The following is a 22,128-nucleotide window of genomic DNA, read 5'->3' on the forward strand; positions in this document are numbered from 1 at the left end:
TGCTGAATAAGAGCTGTGACGTAACTGACATAAACTGTGACCGTAGAGATCACTGTTGCAACCAGGGTCCCATGGTTCCACCAGTTCTTGTACAGAGGAGGCCAAGTGGCGTGTCGATGGAAAGGTTGTAGTTTGCTGGTTATGATTATGCTGTCTGTCTGTCTCATTTTTGTATTTGAAGTTATGAATATTGGCTATGCATTTGTTTGATTCTAAGTAGCCTCAGTGAAGCATTTGGTCAGCTTCTTGAGAAAGGACTATTCTCAGTAAGTGCCCAATCAAGAAACACTTCACTGACAATGGACTTTGGGAGACGCCACTCCACACCTGAGCTTTCCTAGACCCATTCAAACTAACGTGTAAACAATGGCGTTGGACTGCAAAAAGCTGAATAGTTCATAGACATGTGACCCATGCAAAGGAGATCAGCCCCTGAAGTCCTTTTCCACAGCTCACCATCAGATGACAGGGTAGAGCTCATTCTGACGCTGCTTACGTCAAGGAAAAAAACCACACCCCCATAAAACTCCAATCAGGTTGCACACCAGCTGTAAAGAAAGTATTCTCCTGTTTCTAGGAGTGAGTATCAGTCTTGTTTATTCAAGTGGAAGGCAGGAGTGTGGGCTTGTGTCTTGGAGCAGCAGAAATAGAGCAGAGAAGGTAAATATTATTTTTTTATATATTACTAAAACATCTCCATCAGTAAATCTGTGAATGAATTGAATATCCTATGAGCTTCAGCAGTCAACTGTATGCAGTGGAAATATTTTCCATCGCTGTTCGTTGGCAATAAGCTGAGTGGCATGGGAATCTGATCCTCAAATGCTTTTTTTGGTGTGGTTATCCAACAAAGAAGTCACAACACCAGTGTGTGTTAAAGAGTTGACTGGTGAAAGTAAATGTAATCTAAGCCATCGTTTGTTTTACAGTATCAGCATGACGATGAAGCTTTCAACTGGCAATGGGTAGTTCCTGCTGTGTCAGCAGAGGTGGGTGGAAAAGTTAAGGGAGAAATGGGTTTGTGTAGGAGTACAACTGTTGCACCTGGCTGGCCTGATTCCATTCTACACATCAGTGCTGGAATTTGAGATTTGTAGAAAGGTTATAACTCCTGTACTCCTGCATATGAGTGACCACCCTAGACCAGCCCTTTTGCAGTGTCCATCAAGCTGAAAACTTCTGTAGAGCTTGTAGTGCAGCCTGAAGGGTAAAAGGAAGTTGAATTTTTTTAAAAATTGAAAAAAAGAATGCAAGTAATAAAGTCAGCAGGGGGGCTGATTGCATTCAGAAAGCAGGAAAGGGCAGAATCTTCAAGGTGACTGCAGCCCTGCTGGGTGAGAGCATCTCATTATTTGAGAGCATTTCTAATTTATATAGGAGACTGAGGTTTGTTTGATCTTAGGACCCAACTATTTTATCACATGGTGCTCTTCCATAGACACATCTACCTGTAAAAAAATATTATTCCTCAATATGATTTAAAAGCTCCATTATGAAACATGGAGATTAGCAGATTCATTGGGCAAAACCAAAAATGTAGTATTAAATTGAACATTTTATGGGGTCCCCAAGAGAAAGGATTCTCTGGGCACTGCGCATTGGTATGGCTCTGCCCCTAGTGTGCACTTAGGAAGCAAAATGATGAACTCCCCAAGACTGGTTCTTGCACGAGTAGATGAAGCTGGTCGCTCCCCAGATCTTCTTGCTGCTCACCTTTTGCTTTCTCAGCTTGACAGCTTTGGGCTGAGTTTAAAGAGATACAATAACAGCTTTGCTATCTGGAGTGTTGGGGGAGTGGGGGGTGCCGGAAAGTCAAACATTCTGGTTCACGAAGAGGGAGGGAGTTTGGGTGCAGGAGGGGGCAGAGGGGTGGGGGTTGAGGTGTGAGGGAGGGCTCTCCTTCCCTGAGAGTTTCATCCTCCTCAACAGCACAGAAGCTGTCAGACCAGGGGTGGGACTATTCTTCTGTGTCCCGGAAAGTCTCATCTATGTACTTCTCTGTCTCCCTTAGCTCCTCCAGCTGAGTCACCGTGGTCTCCAGAGTCCATACACTGTCTCTGAGGGCCAGGAGCTCCTTGCACTGAATGCATACATACGCCACCTGCCCACAGGGCAGGTAATCATACGTGCTGCATTGGGTGCAATAAACTGGGTAGCCCCCACTCTGTTGCTTGGCTTCTGCCTGCATTCTCTTTTTACTCCTGCAGCTTGTTCCTTTGTTGTTGTTTTGTTTTTAACTGAGCTGGTGTTTTTTGCCTTACGTTGAAAGAAGTTTAAGGAATGGTACGTGGATGTAACCCACCCCCACACCGCCCCCCCCCACACACACCAGGTAACTTAATCGACTTCTCAGGCCCTCATCAACTCTATCAGGGCTGGTGTGGGGTGCACACCCCATCACAAAGTTGTAACGATGCTGGCACTGGTGGGACCCAACTGAGAGTGTCAATTAAGGACAAACTGCTTAAAGCAGGGCAGTTACAGCCCAAGCTGGGGTTCCTTTGCACACCAAGGAAAACCAAAGCAGCCAAACAAAGAAGACTTTGCTTTTACCCCACTGGCTAACCATAAGTCACACAAACAATTCCCTTAGACACTCCAGTTTCCCAGTATCACCACCAGGGCCACTCGTTACGGGGACAAATGGTTATGAAAACCAATACCCCAGTCAAAGAAAAAGGTTCTCTCAATCCCAAAGGACCAAGCCCCAGACCCAGGTCAATATACAAGTTACAATATACAAATTACGCTGTTGCCAGTCCTTTAGAATCTAAAATCTAAAGGTTTATTCATAAAAGGAAAAAGAGAGAAATGAGAGGAGAGCTAGAATTGGTTAAATGGAATGTATTACATACAGTAATGGCAAAGTTCTTGGTTCAGGCTTGCAGCAGTGGTGGAATAAACTGCAGGTTCAAATCAAGTCTCAGGAGTACATCCACAGCTGGGATGGGTCAAGCAGTCCTTTGTTCAGAGCTTCAGGTTGTAGCAAAGTCCCTCCAGAGGCAAGAAGCATAGCACAAGTTTGAGATACAGACGGTATAGAGCCAATAACTATGACTTTAAATACAGAAATGAGACATGCATACCGATGGCATAATCATAACCAGCAAACCATAACCTTGGTTTAGACACTTTACTTGAACCCCCTTTATACAAGATTTGGTGCCATTACAGGTCCTTGGCAGCAAGATTCATCTATATGGTCCCAGTTCATATAATAATGTCACAAAAGTCATACAGGAGATGTCTTGTTTTCTCATTGGATGATGAGAAGGGACACGACTCATCTCCTGGTTGGACTCTTTGCCAGAACTACAGGCAGAGGTGAAAGTAAGCCGGTACGGTCCAGTACGGGTTACTGGCAAGAGCCAGTACACAGCTGACCTTACCCGTGGGCCGGATTAAGACCTTTAGAGGCCCTAAGCACTGAAAAGATTATGGCGCTCCCCCATATGTAATTCAAAATAAAAAGAATACTATACCGTAAAATAAAATTTTATTTTTCGAAATGACACAAAACTTACATGTATGCTGAAATTAAAACAGCTTCTTTCTAGATTTTCTGACTGCAAAATCTGATCGCAAAATTCTGGATAAGTTCATCGAAGCTGACTCGATGAACCATGTCTGCTTCCGTACACAATAGGGAAAGTGAATCAAGTCTGTCCTGACACATTGTTGTTCTCCGAGGGGTTTTTATTCTTTTCAGCTGAGAAAAAGAGCGTTCTGCGGAGCAGTTAGTAATCATCAATGTTAGAAAAATACGTAGTGCGATCTCTACGTTTGGAAATACACATCGTATTCCGTCTTTCAGTGTTGTGTCATGAAGATCAATGTGACTGAATTTCATTTTTCCTGTTTCATTAAACTTTGCACGCATATAACAGTGGAACTGCCGTACTTCTCCACAGAGATTCATGTTCAAGTCAACAGGGTGTGAGTCAACTAGCTGTTGGGAACCTTGTGAATATTGTTCGTCAGATAAGTCCATATCGTTTAGAAAAGAAAATCTCCTTGATACTTCTTTGTACACTTCACCTCTCCTCTTCATATTAGCTTCCAGTGTATCAATTATAGCATAGTAAGTAGATACATGAAATTTGTCTCTAGGATTCAATGCTGTTTCTGTTGCACAGCTACCATTTGCTTGTTTTTTCCTGATTCCCTTGCGGGACTGGGCTTCTTTGTAATTAGTATCAGGCAAGATACCTTTTGATATGTCTTCAAATCTTTCAAAATCATTCCTCAAAGTGGTCTGCTAATGATTGACAGTGGTCTGCACATGTTTTCAAATCCAATTCTTTTTCTTGGGGAGCTTGACTTGTGTGGTCAAAGTGTTGTAAAATTTCATTCCACATGATCAACATGAATACAAACTCCAGTTCTTGCATCTTGTTTGCAATGTTTTCTGCCTCTCGTACAGTTTCTCCCTTCTGTGATTGGTCTTCAGCTAGACTTTCTAATGCATCCACAATCTTTGAGTAGGACTCCAGAACTGCACTTGTTGCCACTGCATGTGCCTCTCAGCGAGTATTAGAAAGAGATTTAAACACACGATCATTGCCCAAATATGTTTTAAGGACTGCCCATTGGTGTGTTGAGGCAGAGAAAAATGTATAAAGTAACTGGACTGTTGAGAAAAAACTTACTGCCACCGGACAAGAATCAACAGCACTGCGGCCAACAAGATTGAGAGAGTGGGCAGTACCTGGTATGAATATGGCATATTTCTTCTGTTCTAAAAGCTTCTTCTGCATTCCTTGATAACGCCCTGACGTGTTGGCCGTGTTGTCATAAGATTGACCTCTGCACTTTGAGAAATCTATTTTGCAAACTTGGCACAGATAATGCAGTACTTGATTTGCCATTTCTTCACCAGTGTGGCTTTTCAAATTGAGGAATGTTATAAATCGTTCAACTGGTTTTCCATCTGTGGGAGACACATATCTTTGTACAATACTCAATTGATCAATATCTGAAAGATCAGGAGGAGAGTCGACAGATAAACTGAAGTACCCAGCAGTATTTATTTCATCCACAATAGCTCAACGAACTTAATGAGACCACTCATGAGACCAATGAGTTCATCACATATTGTCTTGGATAAGTGTGATGGGTTACCTTTGCCAGCCTTCCCATATTTTGAGATATGGCCTGCCAAATATGGGTCAAACTGAGCCACAAGCTCCAACAATCCCAAGAAATTTCCATTCTGCAATGACCAAATGTGTCATTTGATCCCTGGAAAGGCAGACCACGTTCAGCTAATGTTTGAATAACAGCTATAACACACTGCAAGATATGTTGCCAGTATTCACGCTCCCCTTTAATTTGTTCTTCCACTTTTTGCGTCAGTCCAAAGCCCTGTCTTCGATTTAAATATGTCAACATTGAATCTCTGTGAGTAGTGCTATTTTCATGTTGTTCAATTAAAACAGTATTCCACCAGTCACTAAATCCATCTGCAGCAAACCGGGATGTTGAAGTTTTATGTGCAAAAAGTTTGCAAACAAAACAGTACACAGACCCTGTTGATGGTGAATACAGTAGCCATTCTCGAGTGTATTTCTCACCATTTGCTTTCATGCTGAAAAATATCTTTTGTGGACAATATCTTGCTTGTTTGTCACAGATAAAAGTCCGACGTGATTTCTCAAATGGCCCAGTGTGGTGTTGCCAGTCATTTGGTCCACGATCTACCCAGTAAGCTACATCATCGGTACTGAAATCAACCCACATATCATGATCTTTTCTCCTATTATTTACAGCATGAGCAGTTCAGTCTCTGACACATCCACCCCTTCTAGAACAATGTCTGTTTTACCACCAGGAGTAGGATGATCAGTTACAGTCTTTGACACATCCACATGTTCTGGAATGGTGTTTGTTTCACCAATAGAAGAAGGGTCAGTCTCTGAAACACCTACAGGTTTTGGAACGATGTCTGTGCTACTGAGAGAAGATGTTGCTTCTGATGGATTTGCTTTGAAAAATGATGTCAGCTTTGGAAGATTTTGGAAAATTTCACTAGTTTTTGTTTTTTTCTTCTGCTAGATTATGTTTCTGTTCTCCACTCAGCTGGTTACGTTTCATCCTGCCCCTTATCTCAGTTATCTGAACTTAAAAAAAAAAAGAAATTACACAACATACACTACTTTTATATATATATATATATATATATATATATATATATATATATATATATATATATATATATATATATATATATATATAAGAAAGAAAAAAGCGAATCAAGTACGTATAACTCAGAAGAATATATCAATAATAAACCATAAATTTATTACAATACATGACAGAATCTGATTTCCTCGCATTATTTTGATGCCTCCCTGGTTTAGGTGGGGATAAGTAATAAAAAGAGAACAGAAAAATGGGGGAAGAGTGTGGAGTGGAGTGTAAGGAATCTAACAAAGTTCTGATTTTTCCAATGATGACTACTTTGATGCGTTTTCTGAAATATCAAATATCAAATTTTTTCCAAAAATAAAATCTCTTATTTTTGGTCCCCCACGCTTTGCTAGTGCCCTAAGCACCTGCTTAGTCTGACAATTGGGTAATCCAGCCCTGGGCAGGGGCAGCTTCCCCAGATCAGTAATTTATAAGGGCTCTGGGCTCGTGGCAGTGGCCAGAGCCCCTGGCCCTTTAAGTCGCTGCCAGAGCCCGGCTGTCAGAGCCCTGGGGTAGCGGCGGCAGCCAGGAGCCTGGGGCCTTTAAATCACCACTGGAGCCCCACTGCTGGAGCCCTAGGTTACCAGTGGCGATTTAAAGGGCATGGGGATTTATAGGCCACGCCCCTTCCGCCTGAGGCCCCATCCCTTCTGGTTGAGTCCCCCCTGTCCCTGCTCAGGACCCCAGCTCTGCATACCAGAAAGTCCCTTAAGTTACTTTCACCCCTGAGTGCAGGTCACTTTCGGATTGGGCTGCATCAGCTTTGCCAAGAAGAACCAGGTCACCCCATCCACCAGCAAATGTATAAAACACCCAGTGTTGTTCAACTTGCTGCTCCTTGAAGCTGAAACAGCTGGATGAGAGAGATTGTGAGCAGGACTGTAATCTCCTGGCCAGTGACTGCACCTCCTGCTTGGTAACAACTAAGGCCATGACCACGCGGCAAACTTACGTCGATATACCACCACTGCAGTAATTGCTGCACTTTTTTTATGTCCCCACTACCCTCCTTCTGTCTGTGGGGCACGTCCTTACCAGGAGAACTTGCTCTAAGTTAAGAGGGGGAGTGTGGAGGTTTGAGAGCACCGGACTCTCAGCTCCAGAGGGAGCTCCCTGCTGGGAACCCGTCTGCCGCCAAAGTTCCCAGATCCCCACTCCAAGGACAGCTGCTTCCCAGGCTCCCAGCTCCCTGCTCCAAGCCCAGCTGCTGCCTAGACTCCTTGCTCCTCGCTGGCTGCCATCTGGGGAACAGGGAGCCAGGAGCCCAGGGAGCAGAGCACCGAGGGCCCAGACAGCAGCTGGGCTCCCAGTGTGGAGTCAGGAGCCTGGGTGGCAGCCTGGCCAGGAGCAGGGAGTTAGGAGCCCGGGTGGCAGCCTGGGTCAGTGTGGGGAGCAGGGAACCCGGGCAGCAGCCTGGTTCAGAGCGAGGAGCCCAGGTGACAGCTGGGCTCCAGCTGAAGCCCCACACCTGCCGTGGGGTGACAGCCTAAGTTGTGAGCTGGGCGTTGGATTTACCGCAAGGAGCCTACCAGCCTTTCTTGTCAAAGCTGTCAGATTGACAAGAATGACAGCCAACAGCGGATGTAAGGAACACAGTGCTACACAGACTCTGCATCGCCCTAGCGACACCAACATAAGCCCTGCGCCTCTCCTGGAGGTGGAGTTATGAGGTCAGTGTAGTAGGGCACTTACGCTGGTGGGAGCAAGGCTGTCGTCTGTACACTGACAGAATTAGTTTGCCATACGCTCATAGGCGCCAATTCCGTGGGTGCTCTGGGGCTGGAGCACCCATGGAAAAAAATATAGCCTCTGCATAAGCCGCCTTACGTGGAGTCTAAGTCTGTCGTGTAGGCCAGGCCTAAGTCATGTCACTGACCTTGCATGTGCAATTACTCTTATTGAGCCTTGTATGCTGTCTAATGACACTAACAAGGGCTTTTTCCCCACACACCAACTCGTCTTTGTTAGTTGTATACCACAAAAAAGGCATCTTTTATTGGAAAGCCTTAAAGAGAGAGACCTGGGTATCAATTCACTTATTCTGATAAACTATGAGGTGAAATCCTCTAGACGGTCATTTTACACCAATTTCATTGTCTCTCTACTCTCTGTTGGAAGGACGTAGCCAATGTGCTCCACTGGCACGTATGTGGCATGATGTCACTGATTGACAGGTTAGGGACCTTATAAAATATAATGGCCAAAAATAAAATTATCAAAGAAAACTCTTGAGAGGAAAGAAATTTCCTCTCCCTCCCTCCAATTTTCCTGAACTTATGTTCCTAGACAAGAAGGGACTGGGAGAAACATATTGAACAGGGAAATATGAGAGAGAGAATCAGAAATAATAAGATGGTGTGAACAAAATTCCAGACACAAAATTAACTGGAATGCAGCCTTGTTCCTCTGGTTGTGCACAAGGACTAAGTCATCGCTCATAGAAAGCACTGAACTTCATGGTGAGCTCCTTGAGTAGCTCGAACTTTAAGTGCCCATTGACATGGATTCTCTGGCGTTAGATAATTCATGAAAGCAATATTGGTGCCTGACAATACCAGACACTTTGTACAAGTAAAGAACCCAAAGACAACGTATTACACAGCACTTTTACCTGCCAAAGATATTCTGTTCTCATGCCAGTCCCTAAAAGTGCCATTTCTATGCTGTCATTCAGTTTGCTGTTTTTCTTAATATACATTTTGCTATCAAAAAGGGATCTGTTTTGTTTATGTTGTCCTGAAAGTTTTGTCCTGAAGGATAGATAACACTAAAATAAAAAGGATATAAAATTATATTTTCTAACCTGCAGATTCTTGACATATGAGTGAAACGGAGTTAACAATGGAGCCATCAGAAGAATTTTTGTTCAAACATAAAGGAATTTATTTCCAACCACACCTTGCTACACCTGAATACATAGATTCACTGGAGGATTTTGAAATCAGAGACAGTGATGTATTTGTAGTTACTTATCCAAAATCAGGTAAGACTGATTGCTCGATTCCCTTTAGGAAAATCATATCTGATTTTTGTCTGAAACCTTTATTGACCCTCCCCGCCTCTTCCGCCGAGCTTATTGACCACCATTATGACCTATTTTTGGTGGTAGCAGTGTAAAATCTAATAACTGCCAATAGTTTATTGGAGACATTATCTCAGTTTCATCCCTATGTTTAAGCAATGGCAGAAAGTTAAAGCTTCAGAGGTAATCTGCAAAGTATATTTGAACTGGGCAAATATTGCCCAAAGCTATGCACAAATATGTATTACAATAAACTGCATCTATTTCTTTCTGTAGTCGACCAATATTTTTATTCTCCTTTGTGTGTAAACATTTATGTCAGCAATATTTTGGAAACAATAAGTTCATGGAAAGGGAAGGTGGTGTGAGTGCTCAGACTAATGAATTTAGACACAAATACAAAACCTCAGACTCCCCTGAGACAGCTATCTTCTAAACACCCCCGCCGCCCCAGATTGATCCCAGGCCTGTCACAGAGTATTCAAGGTGAACTACCAACTACCTGTACTCAGGTGATCAGCATTTTTGTTCTCAGACTTTGCAGTGATCTATTTTCTTCAAACAAGAATAGCACCTCTTCCAGCCTATGAGGTTTGAGAATTACTTGCAGCTGAAGAGTTATAATATAGCAGAACCAACTCCTCTGTGAGGAGCTCAGAGAGAAGGACTCTTTACCCCATTGGATACTAAACATTGTAACACAGCTTTTGGCATGTCCAGTTCTGGTCACTAAAGTACCCTTGGCCCTTCTTAGTAGAGAATTCCTTGTATCGCTGACAGGTCATGTAACATGCACAGACAGGACAGACCAGTGTGAGCCTTCTGCATGAGCCCTAAAGTAGCACTGATGCTCTTCCACTGCGGGAGTGGAATAGGGGAACTTAAAAACTCTCAGAACAACAGTATACAGGGTGCTTTGGATAGGGCCAGTGAATCCACTGGTTATTACTGGAATGGACAGTCGTGCTGCAGCACTGAGGCTACATCAGAGGGAGAAAAACTGTGTGTCGTAATCACCGTTTCCATGGGGAACCTGAATAACCTAGGTAAAAATATTTGAAGATTTAGTTATTGACCAGCACATAGATAGATACAGGATTTTTTATACTAAAATGTACAAAAATATAATGCCATTTGGATTCCCATCCCTGCTGCATTAATGGATTCCCTTTAAGACAAATTTTTGTACTTCATTTATAAAGTAAAATGAGACACAGCTTTGACGAGATTGTGATTATGGCAGATTATTACGTGACATTACAAATCAAATTAGCATCAAAGCTGTTTCAAAGAAGGCTATTTTCTTTCCCAGGGACTGTGTGGACTCAGAATATTTTGAGCTTGATTTATCATGAAGGCCATCGAGATGGAACAGAAAATATGGAAATAATAGACAGAGTCCCATGGCTGGAGTATAACATACATAATATCGATAATGTCCATCGTCCATCACCTCGTCTCTTTGCTACTCACCTGCCTTACTATTTAGTTCCAAGAGATCTGAGGAACAGAAGAGCAAAAGTAGGTGATACTGTTTTTATAATTTAATTAACATTATCCAGAAAAACTTGTAGCTTTCACGAATAAATCAGTCTAAATCCTCTGGGCCAGACTGTCTGCCCTCCCCACAATCACCCTTCCAAAAGCAAATTTCCCCTGCATGGAGATGGGGCTCACTTCCTCCAAAGCCCCATTCCATGTCCTTAGACCTAGCCAAAGGGGGGAAAACAAGTTCAATCAAGACCTCAGGACTTCAGTGTCCAGTTTCAGTGGAGATCCCATTTTTCATGGAACTGCTGTGCTTGACCTCTGGGCCAAGAAACGGAGCTGCTTCTTCCTCATCATGACAGCTCACCCTAAAAGGGGCATTATTGATGGGTTAGGATCATTACAGTCTGCATTTTATATTGTACATTACAGTGGTTTTGTTGTGATGTATGTAGCTATGGAACTGTATGCTCTTATGTTATCCATGTAATTGTAGAGAAAGTGTGAGAACTCCCTTGTGGGAGCGATGCCAATCTCTTACACTGCTACCTGGATCTCCCATGAAAGGTGGCATGTGCCGTGCACCCACTTCCCCATGAGACTCCCTTCACAATCACCCTTGCAGCTTCCTTCTCTCTGTTGCAGTAACACCTATAATAAGACGAGCAGATGCACGGTGCAGAGCTTGCACCACATGAGCTCCATCACTGCAACCTCTCAATCCATAGGAACCTTCCTCCTGATTGGCTTTTTAGCTCAGCCCCGTTTCCCATGCAGAAAGACTCCTTAAAGTTACAGGGACGGTAAAAGTAAATGGAACAAGAACATCTCCTAAGCTGCACAGAGCACAATTTTAACTACAGACATTGGGAAATCTAGTATTGCTTATGTATATTTTACAGGGCTTATGAAGGTTTTCACAATTTTAAGACCATGTTGATGGTGCAGGGAGTTTTTCTCTTCATGGCTTCTGGCTGGCTGTTCTTCCGGTGCACCACCATATGGCTCAGCTGTCTGTGTGGTTTTCCAGAAATTCTCAGAAATTCTCAGCTCCAAATTGTTGGAGAAATTGGTTGTGCTGTTCAGCAATGCATTTTAGCATTGCTTTTTAAACATTGTATCCATTATAATTCTCTAAAAATATCTCCAGCTGCAATTTTTTTTGAAAGAGCAGTAAATTCATGCTTACTAGGATTCTAGTTGAAGTTTTCACTGAAATACTTTAGTAATATACCAAACACAATACACACAAATAGATATCTGTTTCTCACTTAACTGTGTTTGTATTAAAAAGGAAATCAAAATCAAATGTATTTATTCCAGTCTACATTCTTTTCAGATAGTACACTGCAACTGCACTCCCTGTTAATTTTTGTGCTGCTTATTGTCACATTTCCCATGATTTTTAAATGGTTTTGCTCCTCTCTTGCTGTGTGAAAGACCCATATAAATAACTGGACATAACGTGAAGACCTGATTCTAAGTACACTTACTCATGTGCATAACCTTACAACAGTGAGTAATCCCCTTGAGGTCAAGGGTATTATCATATGTAGACAGTTATGCATGTGTATGACGGTCTTTACAATTAAGGAAGCGCAATAACGCCACTGAATGTACAGGAAATGCTGGCAAAGACACAAAAAATCCCATTCATTTAAAGCAGGATAAACTACTTACTAAAGTACTTATTCTAGCCCTTTTCAGATATAATGATTTTAATGTTACTTGCAGCAATAGCAATTTTATAAAACCACCGATTTGTAGGTTAATGGTGTCCCTTTAATCTACCTGAGACTGTCACTCTTTTTACCTTGCAGGTTATTTATGTAGCCAGAAATCCAAAGGACGTTGTGGTTTCCTATTTTCATTTTTCCAGCCTTTCAGTCCTACTTGAGACAATACCAGATTTTAATATTTTTCTGGAGAGGTTTTTAGCTGGGAAAGGTAAGGTTTCATTTACTGCTAAAAGGCCAAACCCTGCTCACTGACCACAGCCTGAGTAACCTATGTGAGTGGTTTCAGAGTATCAGCCGTGTTAGTCTGTATCCACAAAAAAAAAAGGAGTACTTGTGGCACCTTAGAGACTAACAAATTTATTTGAGCATAAGCTTTCGTGAGCTACAGCTCACTTATGCTCAGATAAATTTGTTAGTCTCTAAGGTGCCACAAGTACTCCTTTTCTTCTATCTGAGTGGGTAAATTACTTAGACGGTGGAGCTGCTCAAAATCCTGGCCCCCACCTCACAACCTGGGGTCTAAGGTTGCAATAAATGCAGTATCATTCACAGCTCACAATAGAGATTTTGTGCAAAGGTAGTCCAGGGGGGCTGCATAGGCACATGCATTGCACCAATAAAGTGCAAGGAGCCTCGTGTATCACAGCTGGATGGTCACTCTGAAACGTATGAAGATTTCAACACATTTCAACTCCACTTAGACACTCAGATAACACCGGGGAGGAGATGAGGATAAGCGCTATACAGAGAACACACAGAAGTAGTTTTCTACAACTAATTTTCTGGTTTAGTAGTTTTCCACAATTATTATGCCTATTCCGCAATCCCAAACCACTATTTCTACCTTCCAAAGAGCCAAAAGACTCAGCTGTAACCTATCTAGCTCCTGGCATCTCTCTTAATATATCTGACAATGCAACATTCTCACTAAGGCAGCTTATGGCACACTGAAAATTTCAGTACATAGTAAAATATATTCTACACATTCTTCTATTATGGGAATTAGATCTGCATAGGAGCTTTTGGGCCTGAATCCAGCCTCTTCTGCCCTAAGCTTTCAATCCACTGCCTCTTTTGTCCTGTTTAGAATCACACTACAGATGATTTTCCCTACAACAGAGAGTAGTGTGACTCCTCTCCAGTTATTGCCGTCAGTGAGATCACCCTTTTTAGGTACTCTGCCAATGATTCCATGTTTTCACTTGTCAGGAGGGGTCTCTTCTCCCCAGAACTTGGAACCGTTCTGTCAGTTTTATTAGGGTAGTGGGGTCCAGTTCTTTTCGCTTTTCTGCTGTCATTTGATCATCTCCTGCCATTTTGTTGTTTTTCAGCTCCTTAATTGCAGCCTGTATTGCTGACATCTCTGTTGCATCAGTGTTAATGCCAAGTAGTTTAGGTTCACATGTTTCATCAATATCTGGGGCTGAGTCTGTTGACGACTTGTCTGACATGCTCTGCCCATGTGTCTTTCTGTTACACCTCAGTTATAAGCCTTTTTTCATCTTGGCTTTTTATTGGCCCATTTCCTGTATTGAAATGTCCGCACTTCTCACTGCTTTGTCTGCTTTCTTGTACTTTCCCTTTGCTTCTTCTAATATTTCATTTGTCTTAGCATTCAGGAGTTTTCCTTTCAGTGCTTTTCTTTCCTTGTTGAGATGAGAGGTCTCTTGGCTTATTCAGTCCTTGCTCTGTGTGTGTGCTGATACCAGGCTGTGACTGCTGCAGCTTGAATCACGTTGTCTCAGAGCACTGTGTGCATTTTTCTTCAGGTCCAATCTCTAGCTCACCTTCCTCTGCCTCTGTCAGCACTCCAAATCTGTTCCATAGTTCACGCTGGAATTTCTCAGAGCACATTTTTGTTTTCAGTTTTAGATTATTGATTTCTTTACCGCTTTCTGTTTAACGTTGGTCTTTCTCAGTTTTAATTTCAGTTTGGCAATGCAAAGGTTTTGGTTGCTGTTGTCATCTGTGGCTTGATGTGCCCTTGCATCTTGGACAGATGAGCTGAATCTCCAACTCATGCAGATGCAATTGTTTTCCTTTTTTGTTTTGCCATCTGTCAAATTTCATGGTTCCTTGTGTATGTCTCTAGAAGGGAACAGGGTGCTTGCAGGAACTAAGTCATACACCAAGCACAATTCAGTGAATTCCAGGTATCCTCCATCATTGATATCATTGACTTTCAAAAGGTATTTGACAGCCAGCATGGGCATGCATTGCGGAATATTCTTCAGTCCTGCGAAATTCCCTCTAAATCCATCAACACCATACCAGCCATGTACAGAGATGCAAGGTTGCTCTATCAGAGTGAACAACCTGACAAGAGAGTGGTTCATTGTGGACACTTATGTGAAACAGGGCCACATTTTATTTTTGCTCTTGTTTGGCATTGCCATAGAAAGGATAATGAAGAAGTGTGTTAGTAACAGAAAACCTGGTACCCAGATGGCAAAAGCTTAGAAGACCTAGACTGAGACACTACTGAGCAATACCCTGGAAAAGCTACAAAGAAAGAAAGACAACCTGGCAAAACCTGCAGGTCAAACAGGGCTCAGAATCACTTACAGACATCCTTGAAACTCAGATGTCAAGCGGTAATTTCATATTAGAAGGCAAATACATCAAGAAAGTGGAACAATCCATCAGCCTGGGCAGTACCATTCTAGTCAACAGGAACATCAAGAATAATGTGACAATAAGGTTAAGAAAATATCCACCTCATTCACTAAACTCCACAACACACGGACATCAAAGATATACGGCAACAACGCAAAACTGAGAATTTTCAACTAACCTCTTTGTGCTAACGTATGGCATTGATAGCTAAAGATCTACTAAAATGTTCAACAGAAAATCAGATGTCTTTGAAAATAGGCGCCTACAAAGATTCTGGACGTTGGATGGAGAGACGTCATCACCAAGAAATATAACCAAGAAATCACTGGCCAGCAGCTTATTTCCACTAGAATTAGAAGGAAGGACTGGACTATATGGGGCATGCACTTCAGATGCCAACACACAGAGTCGCACATGAAGTCGTCAAGAGGAAACAAGGGTGGGAAATGAGGGTGCCCAGGAGACCTTAAAAAGAACCCTTCACAGGGAGATGAGAATGGTTGATCATAACACCATCGAGTGGATGGAAGTAGTATCAAATGACAGAGAGGAATGGAAGAGATTAGTTTCACCCTGGGCATCAACACTGACATGATTATTTTGCCTCTGTATTTGGTACTGGTGTGACCACTGCTGGAATATCGTGTCCAGTTCTGATGCCCACAATTGAAGAAGGATGCAGATAAATTGGAGAGGGCTCAGAGAAGAGCCATGAGAATGATTAAGGGATTAGAAAATGTGCCTTCTAGCAAAAGATTCAAAGAGCTCAATCTGTTTATTTTAACAAAGAGAAGTTTAAGGGATGATTTGATTAGAGTCTGTAAGTACCTACATGGGGAACAATCTAGCAGAGAAAGGTATAATACAATTCAATGGCTGGCTGTTGAAGCGAGACAAATTTAAACTGGAAATAAGGCATAAATGTTTAACGGTGAGAGTAATTAACCACTGTAACAATTACCAAGGGTCATGGTAGATTCTCGATCAATGACAATTTTTAAATCAAGATTGGACGTTATTCTAAAAGATATGTTTAGGAGTTATTTGGGGGAAGTTTAATGGCCCGCGTTATACAGGAAGTCAGACTAGATGCCACAATGGTCCCTTCTGGCCAGAGAATCTATTAATCTAGGAATCTATCAATTTAATTCTAAGTTTGTGATCACTAATCCATCAAAAGCAATGGAAAATATTATCTATGGGTAAATAATCCAGGACAAAAAAGGGCAAATATGTTGTGCTGGGTGCAAGTACCATGCTATGGTGCCAGTGGATTCTAGAGGTAACAGTGCAATGTGTATTAGTTATCATGTAATGGTCTGTCTGTTTGTGGAAAAGACAAAACTTGGCCTCAGATCCCTAGATGAGAAGCTGGACTTGGCCTGTCCTTTATCTCATGTTTAAGGTGAAAGATAATCCAGAATAAGGCTGTGAATAAAAACAGGAACTGGAATTGTTATTCCAGTTACTCTGTGAGCCCAAATATCCCCCCAACAGCAGAGGGAAGAGAAGCTGAAAAATGGAAGTCTGCTCCATCGATTCTGCAGCCATGCTTGGGAGATTATTAGGATGCAAAAATGTCAATAATTGAACGGTTTTTCTGTTTGAGATCATTAACGTTTATTTCTGTAATTTTTCTCCTTCATAAGTACTGCCTGGCTCCTGGTTGGATCATGTCAGTGGCTGGTACACCCACAGGGATGACTTCAATATTCTCTTCCTCACCTATGAGGAGATGAAGAAGGTGAGACCAGTCAATCACTTTGTATCTGAAAGGTTTCAGAGTGGTAGCCATGTTAGTCTGTATCAGCAAAAAGAACGAGGAGTAGTTGTGGCACCTTAGAGACTAACAAATGTATTTGGGCATAAGCTTTCCTGGGCTAAAACCCACTTCATGAGATGCATGCAATGGAAAATACAGAAGGAAGATACATATAGAGAGAGAACATGAAAAAATGGGGTAGGGTATCTTCCTACTGTATTTTCCAATGCATGCATCTGATGAAGTGGGTTTTAGCCCACAAAAGCTTATGCCCAAATACATTTGTTAGTCTCTAAGGTGCCACCAGTACTCCTCGTTCTTTTTATATCTGAAAGAAACAGAAAATAAAATGCCTCCATTTTTCAGTGAGATTTTGCCACCTTTACCCTTTTTGAGCTGTACTTTACTCTGTGAAGAGTCTCGTTGATTTCACAGAGTAAGGTACATTGGTCTCATTGATTTCAATGTGAGTACTTGAAAAAGTACTTCTCAGTGTGAGTAAGGGTGGAAGAATCAGAACCATAGGGTGAGATGTTCAGAAGAACCATAGTAAGTTAGCCGCTTAACTCCCGTTAACGTTCAATAGCACATAGGAACCTAATTCACTTCGTCACAAGAGGTATCATTTGCTTCCCAGTGAAGAATATCTGCTGGATCTGAGTACACTTAGAAAAGATAATAATCTTGCTTTACTTCATTTCTTTTCCTGCATAGCAGGATGGCAGCTACACAACCCATCCCATGAGGCATCCTAAAGGGAAAGGAGAGGTTTTGTTACATATTAGAACATCTCAAACTGCTTTTAGAACAAAAGATGTTTTGTCAAAATGGCCTCTTTTTTTTTGCAAAACTGAAGATCTTCTTGTAATTTTTTGCGAAAAATGATATTTTATTGCAATATCTATTCAAAACTAGGTTTTTAGTAAATAAAATATTTTAAGAATTAGTTTGATGTTTTCAATTAAGATATCTATGTGAAATCTTTGAAAAGTACAGAACTCTTCAAAATTTCAATTTTTTTTAGAAACTAGTATTTTTCACTTTTCTACCAGCTCAGCTAGCTTTTGGCTCCTTAACAACTTCACCTAGCTTAGCAGAAGTCAGCTTTAAACTACTTTGAGTGTCCATACATGGGTTTGTTCTGGTTGAACTAAATCCATTTTAAACTGATTTTAATCACACTTTCTAAACAAGATCTGGAGTGTCTGAGTGCACCTCTTAGCTAAATAGGTAGAGATGCAGCAGCATCCCCTCTGCTGACTTCAGCAGGAAGCATGTTGCTAGTACCAGCAAGCCTGATTAACAAAGTGAGGAAAGACCCTTCCCATTAAGAGGTCCAAATCCTGATATATATATTCATAGATTCCAAGGCCAGAAGGGACCATTGTGATCATCTTATCTGACCTCCTGACCTCCAGACCGCAGAACTTCTCCAAAATAATTTCTAGAGCAGATCTTTTAGAAAAATATCCAATCTTGATTTAAAAGTTGTCAGTGATGGAGAATCCACCATGACCCCCTGGTATATAGTTTCAAAGGTTAATTACCCTCACTGTTAAAAATGTACACCTTATTTCCAGTCTGAAGTTGTTTAGCTTCAACTTTCAGCCTTTGGATTGTGTTATATTTTTCTTTGCTCGACTGAAGAGCCCATTAATAAAGATTGTTCCCCATGGAGGTAGTTGTAGACTGTAATCAAGTTACCTCTTAACCTTCTCTTTGTTAAATTAAAGAAGTACATAAGAACAACCATACTGGGTCAGACCACAGGTCCATCTATCCCAGCGTCCTGTCTTCTGACAGTGCCCCATGCCAGGTGCCACAGAGGGAATGTACAGAACAGGTAATCATCAAGTGATCCATTCCCTGTCACTCATTCCCAGCTTCTGGCAAACAGAGGCTAGGGACACCGTCCCTGCCCATCCTGGCTAATAGCCATTGATACACTGAGCTCTTTGAGTCTGTCACTGGAAGGCATGTTTTCTAAAGCTTTAAACATTCTTGTGACTACTCACTGAACCCTCTCCAGTTTATCAACTACCTTCTTGAATTGTGGACTCCAGAACTGGACACAACAGGGGTCCTTCTGCTTCCAAAATAGGTTGCCACAGACAGACCAAAATACAGATAGCCAGAAAATTATGACAAACTTTGTCTTACATGGTGCTAGCAGTTGTAATCACAGTCACAGAAATGAGCCTTTTCATTCTTCATTAGGCCACGAGGATGGGTTGGCTAATGACGAAGGAATTTGCAGTGGCTTAACTTGCTACTCACCTGTCAGTTTTTAATGCTCCTTTAGCCTCTTAGAGGGAATTAAAATCTTGCTTATGAAGTAGTGTAGTAAGACTGATGGTCCCAAATAAGAAGTCAACTTTATTCTTTAGTGCTATACCCCTATGCTGAGTTTCCCTTTCTTTAAGTATCCCATTATCCTTTACTCTATCGTTTTATTCAGTTAGTTCTTTTATTTTCCTTATTTGGGAAACTGTTACTTTGAAATAATGTTCATTTCAGGATCTCAGAAGCACTGTGCTGAAAATCTGCAGATTCTTAGGAAAGCAGCTAAATGAAAAAGAGCTGGACACTGTTGTGGAAAATGCTACATTTGATAAAATGAAAACTGATCCCAGGGCAAACTATAATTCCATGGAAGGCAATCTCCTGGAACGAGGCAAAGGGCACTTTCTTCGCAAAGGTAAGGCAGAAGCAGCCAAATCTAATAAATATTTAGTCCTGCAGATCCTGGCATAGGACGTGTTGAAGCTCGCTGCCTAGGACTTCCAATCACAACTTTCTGTCCCCAGGAAACAATTGGCTGTGGGGCACTAGGACTGCTGAGTGAGGGTGTATCGCTGTGTGACAATGCATCAGGCACCATTTCTCACAGATTAAAAGAGAGCTGCACTCCTTTGCTCAATGCAATGTCTTAAATGTTTGCTGAGCAAAGTAGTGCAGCTGTCTTTTGATCTGTGAGAAAACAGTGTCCATATATTTTAAAAATGAAAATGTTCAATAAGCTCTCGTGGAGGGTAACATTCATTTTGTGCCACTTGTAAAAGGGAAGGGTCGTCTTCGAGAAATTAAAACATGTGAACATTAGAGAAAACTGAAAGCATTTCTGTCTAGTGCTTCTGGGAAACTTCACACATGGTGAGTATTGGAACTGATTTTGTCTCTACAGCTTCCAGGGGTTATTTAGAGTATGAAATTAGCCAAAGAAATAAAATCTGTGGGTCAATTCTTGTGGCTGAGAGGAGAGAGGTATTTTTCATGTTGTAGCCCTTATACAGGAGAGTCGTGAATAGATGTCTGGGGTTTGTGGTCTTCTTATACTGCTGAATAGGAGGGGGACCCAGCTAGATGGTAGTGGGCACTGTGGTATGGAAAAGGGAGAGAACCACTGCAAGCTCTTAAGTACAAGCATTGCCTGAAAAGGATGTTCAGAGAAGCTCATATTTCTCTTAATAGTAACTACTTCCTTTTCTTCTAAAATTTGCAGTGAAATAAATCAGTACAGGAAGATGATAACTGAGATGTATAAAACCACTGGTTCCTCAAACAAAATTAGTGACATTGTCTAGAAATACTGGGTCAAACTAATTGCACTGCAGTCAAAGTTATTATTTGACCCACACCTTCAGGACTGGAAATGTTCCACCAAAGCCCTAGAGAGCTACGTTCTGGGGAGATGAGAGAGGAAGGAACTGAGGAGAGAGGGAACTGCACCCAACTAGCAGCATTCACAGCCTCTTACCCGCACAAGCGATATTCAAATTATAATCAAATGTCCAAGTGGCAGCAGAGCATCTAACCACCAATGCCTCTTCTGTGTCTCCTGCCCCAGGGACCGTTGGAGACTGGAAGAACACAATGACTGTGGCACAGAGCGAAAGGTTTGACAATGTTTTTAAGGAGAAAATGAAAGACCTGTCTTCCACGTTCACCTGGGATATTAATGACGACATATAGGCTGGTTTCCAGCTGGAAAGAGGTGAAAGTGCGCTAAAGAGAATGAAAATACGTTTTGTCTCCAGTATTCATAAAAATCCATCATTCTGTGCACATTAAAGATTTTAAACCTGCAATTTTTTTCCTTCTTACACATATTTGCACATCACCATAGTACCCCAGTTCTAAGATATGAAAAGGTGTTACAGACTGTCATGTTCTGGGGTGCAATCCAGGCCAGTCACGGCTTATGTCCTGACATGACCTATAAACCTGGGTGCCTTAACTGCCCTGAGGCTATGGCTGACAGCCTGGACACCAACAGTCAGCAGACATACAGTATCCTGAGTGTCTGCTCTGCAGCCTTCGTTAAGAGCTCTGACCCCAGCTGCCTGCCTACAACAGAACAGCCCCTCTCTAGTCTCAGTCACTCAATTACCCCATGCAGCGGTGACCCAAAAACACTCCCAGTCCTGAATTTTCCCCACACTGCATGCTTTCCAATATCTAGCCCTTTCCTGGACCATTCAGAGATATATCAAGATTCATTTGTTCTTTTAAAGATACACTACCCAGCAGCCTACCACATTAACTGGAGTTGATATTCACTTTAAATCAAACACAGCCAGGGTTGGGTTTGGATTAAAAGTAAAGCAAGTTTATTAACCAAAGGAGTTTGGATTTTAAGTGAGTTCAAGTACAAAGGATAGAGTTAGAAATGGTTAAAAGCAAAACGCTTTCTAGAGACTAAGACTTAACAAAACAACCTACAGCCTCTCTTCAGGATTAGATTCTTACAACACTACTTCCAGCAAGATGGCTGACCACCCTTCAGGTCAGGACCTCCCACAAAGTCCAGTGTGCTTGGTTCCTTTGCCTTCTTACATGAAACATAACTTGGGGTTCTTTGCTCCTTTCTTTTATAGTCCAGTGTACCTTTAATATGAATTCTTTTGAAGGTTACCCCGCAACATAAGTCGTAAAGTTTATTCAAACTATGAGGAATGTAACATGGAGTCTCCTGGCGAAGGAAATTCCATGCTGATTTCTTCCCCTGCTGGTATTTGCAAAATGCAAATTGATCTATTTCCTGCAATCTCCTCCTGCTGTAATGCTTGTGATTATCTTCTCCCTTTGTTGGCTTGATAGTCCTGTTCACCTTCTATGTAAATTGCATTCCCACTGTCTCTTAATGTACCTTCTGGGTGGCAGAACCACATTCCTTTGTCTAGGGTGGGGTAGCTTCAGCCCTGCACTGCCTGGCAGACACATTTTAATAACATAATTTCCAATATGTTTGTTATTTTGAATTTGTCCCCCGTATCCACATCACACAATAAAATCATTGATCAGTATATGTG

General features: G+C 41.8%; 1 protein-coding gene across 1 annotated transcript; it reads left to right on the forward strand.

The window, feature by feature from the left end:
- Window positions 1-594: 594 nt before the first annotated feature.
- Window positions 595-20,898, forward strand: LOC141983963 (amine sulfotransferase-like). Its single transcript, XM_074946916.1, has 7 exons — window positions 595-660; window positions 8,999-9,172; window positions 10,524-10,732; window positions 12,520-12,646; window positions 16,704-16,798; window positions 19,334-19,514; window positions 20,664-20,898. Exons 2-7 carry the CDS (start codon window positions 9,010-9,012, stop codon window positions 20,786-20,788), a joined length of 900 nt encoding a protein of 299 aa, XP_074803017.1. The 5' UTR covers window positions 595-660; window positions 8,999-9,009; the 3' UTR covers window positions 20,789-20,898.
- Window positions 20,899-22,128: the final 1,230 nt, after the last annotated feature.

Source organism: Natator depressus, chromosome 3, assembly GCF_965152275.1.
Source record: "Natator depressus isolate rNatDep1 chromosome 3, rNatDep2.hap1, whole genome shotgun sequence".
NCBI classification, from domain to species: Eukaryota; Metazoa; Chordata; order Testudines; family Cheloniidae; genus Natator; species Natator depressus.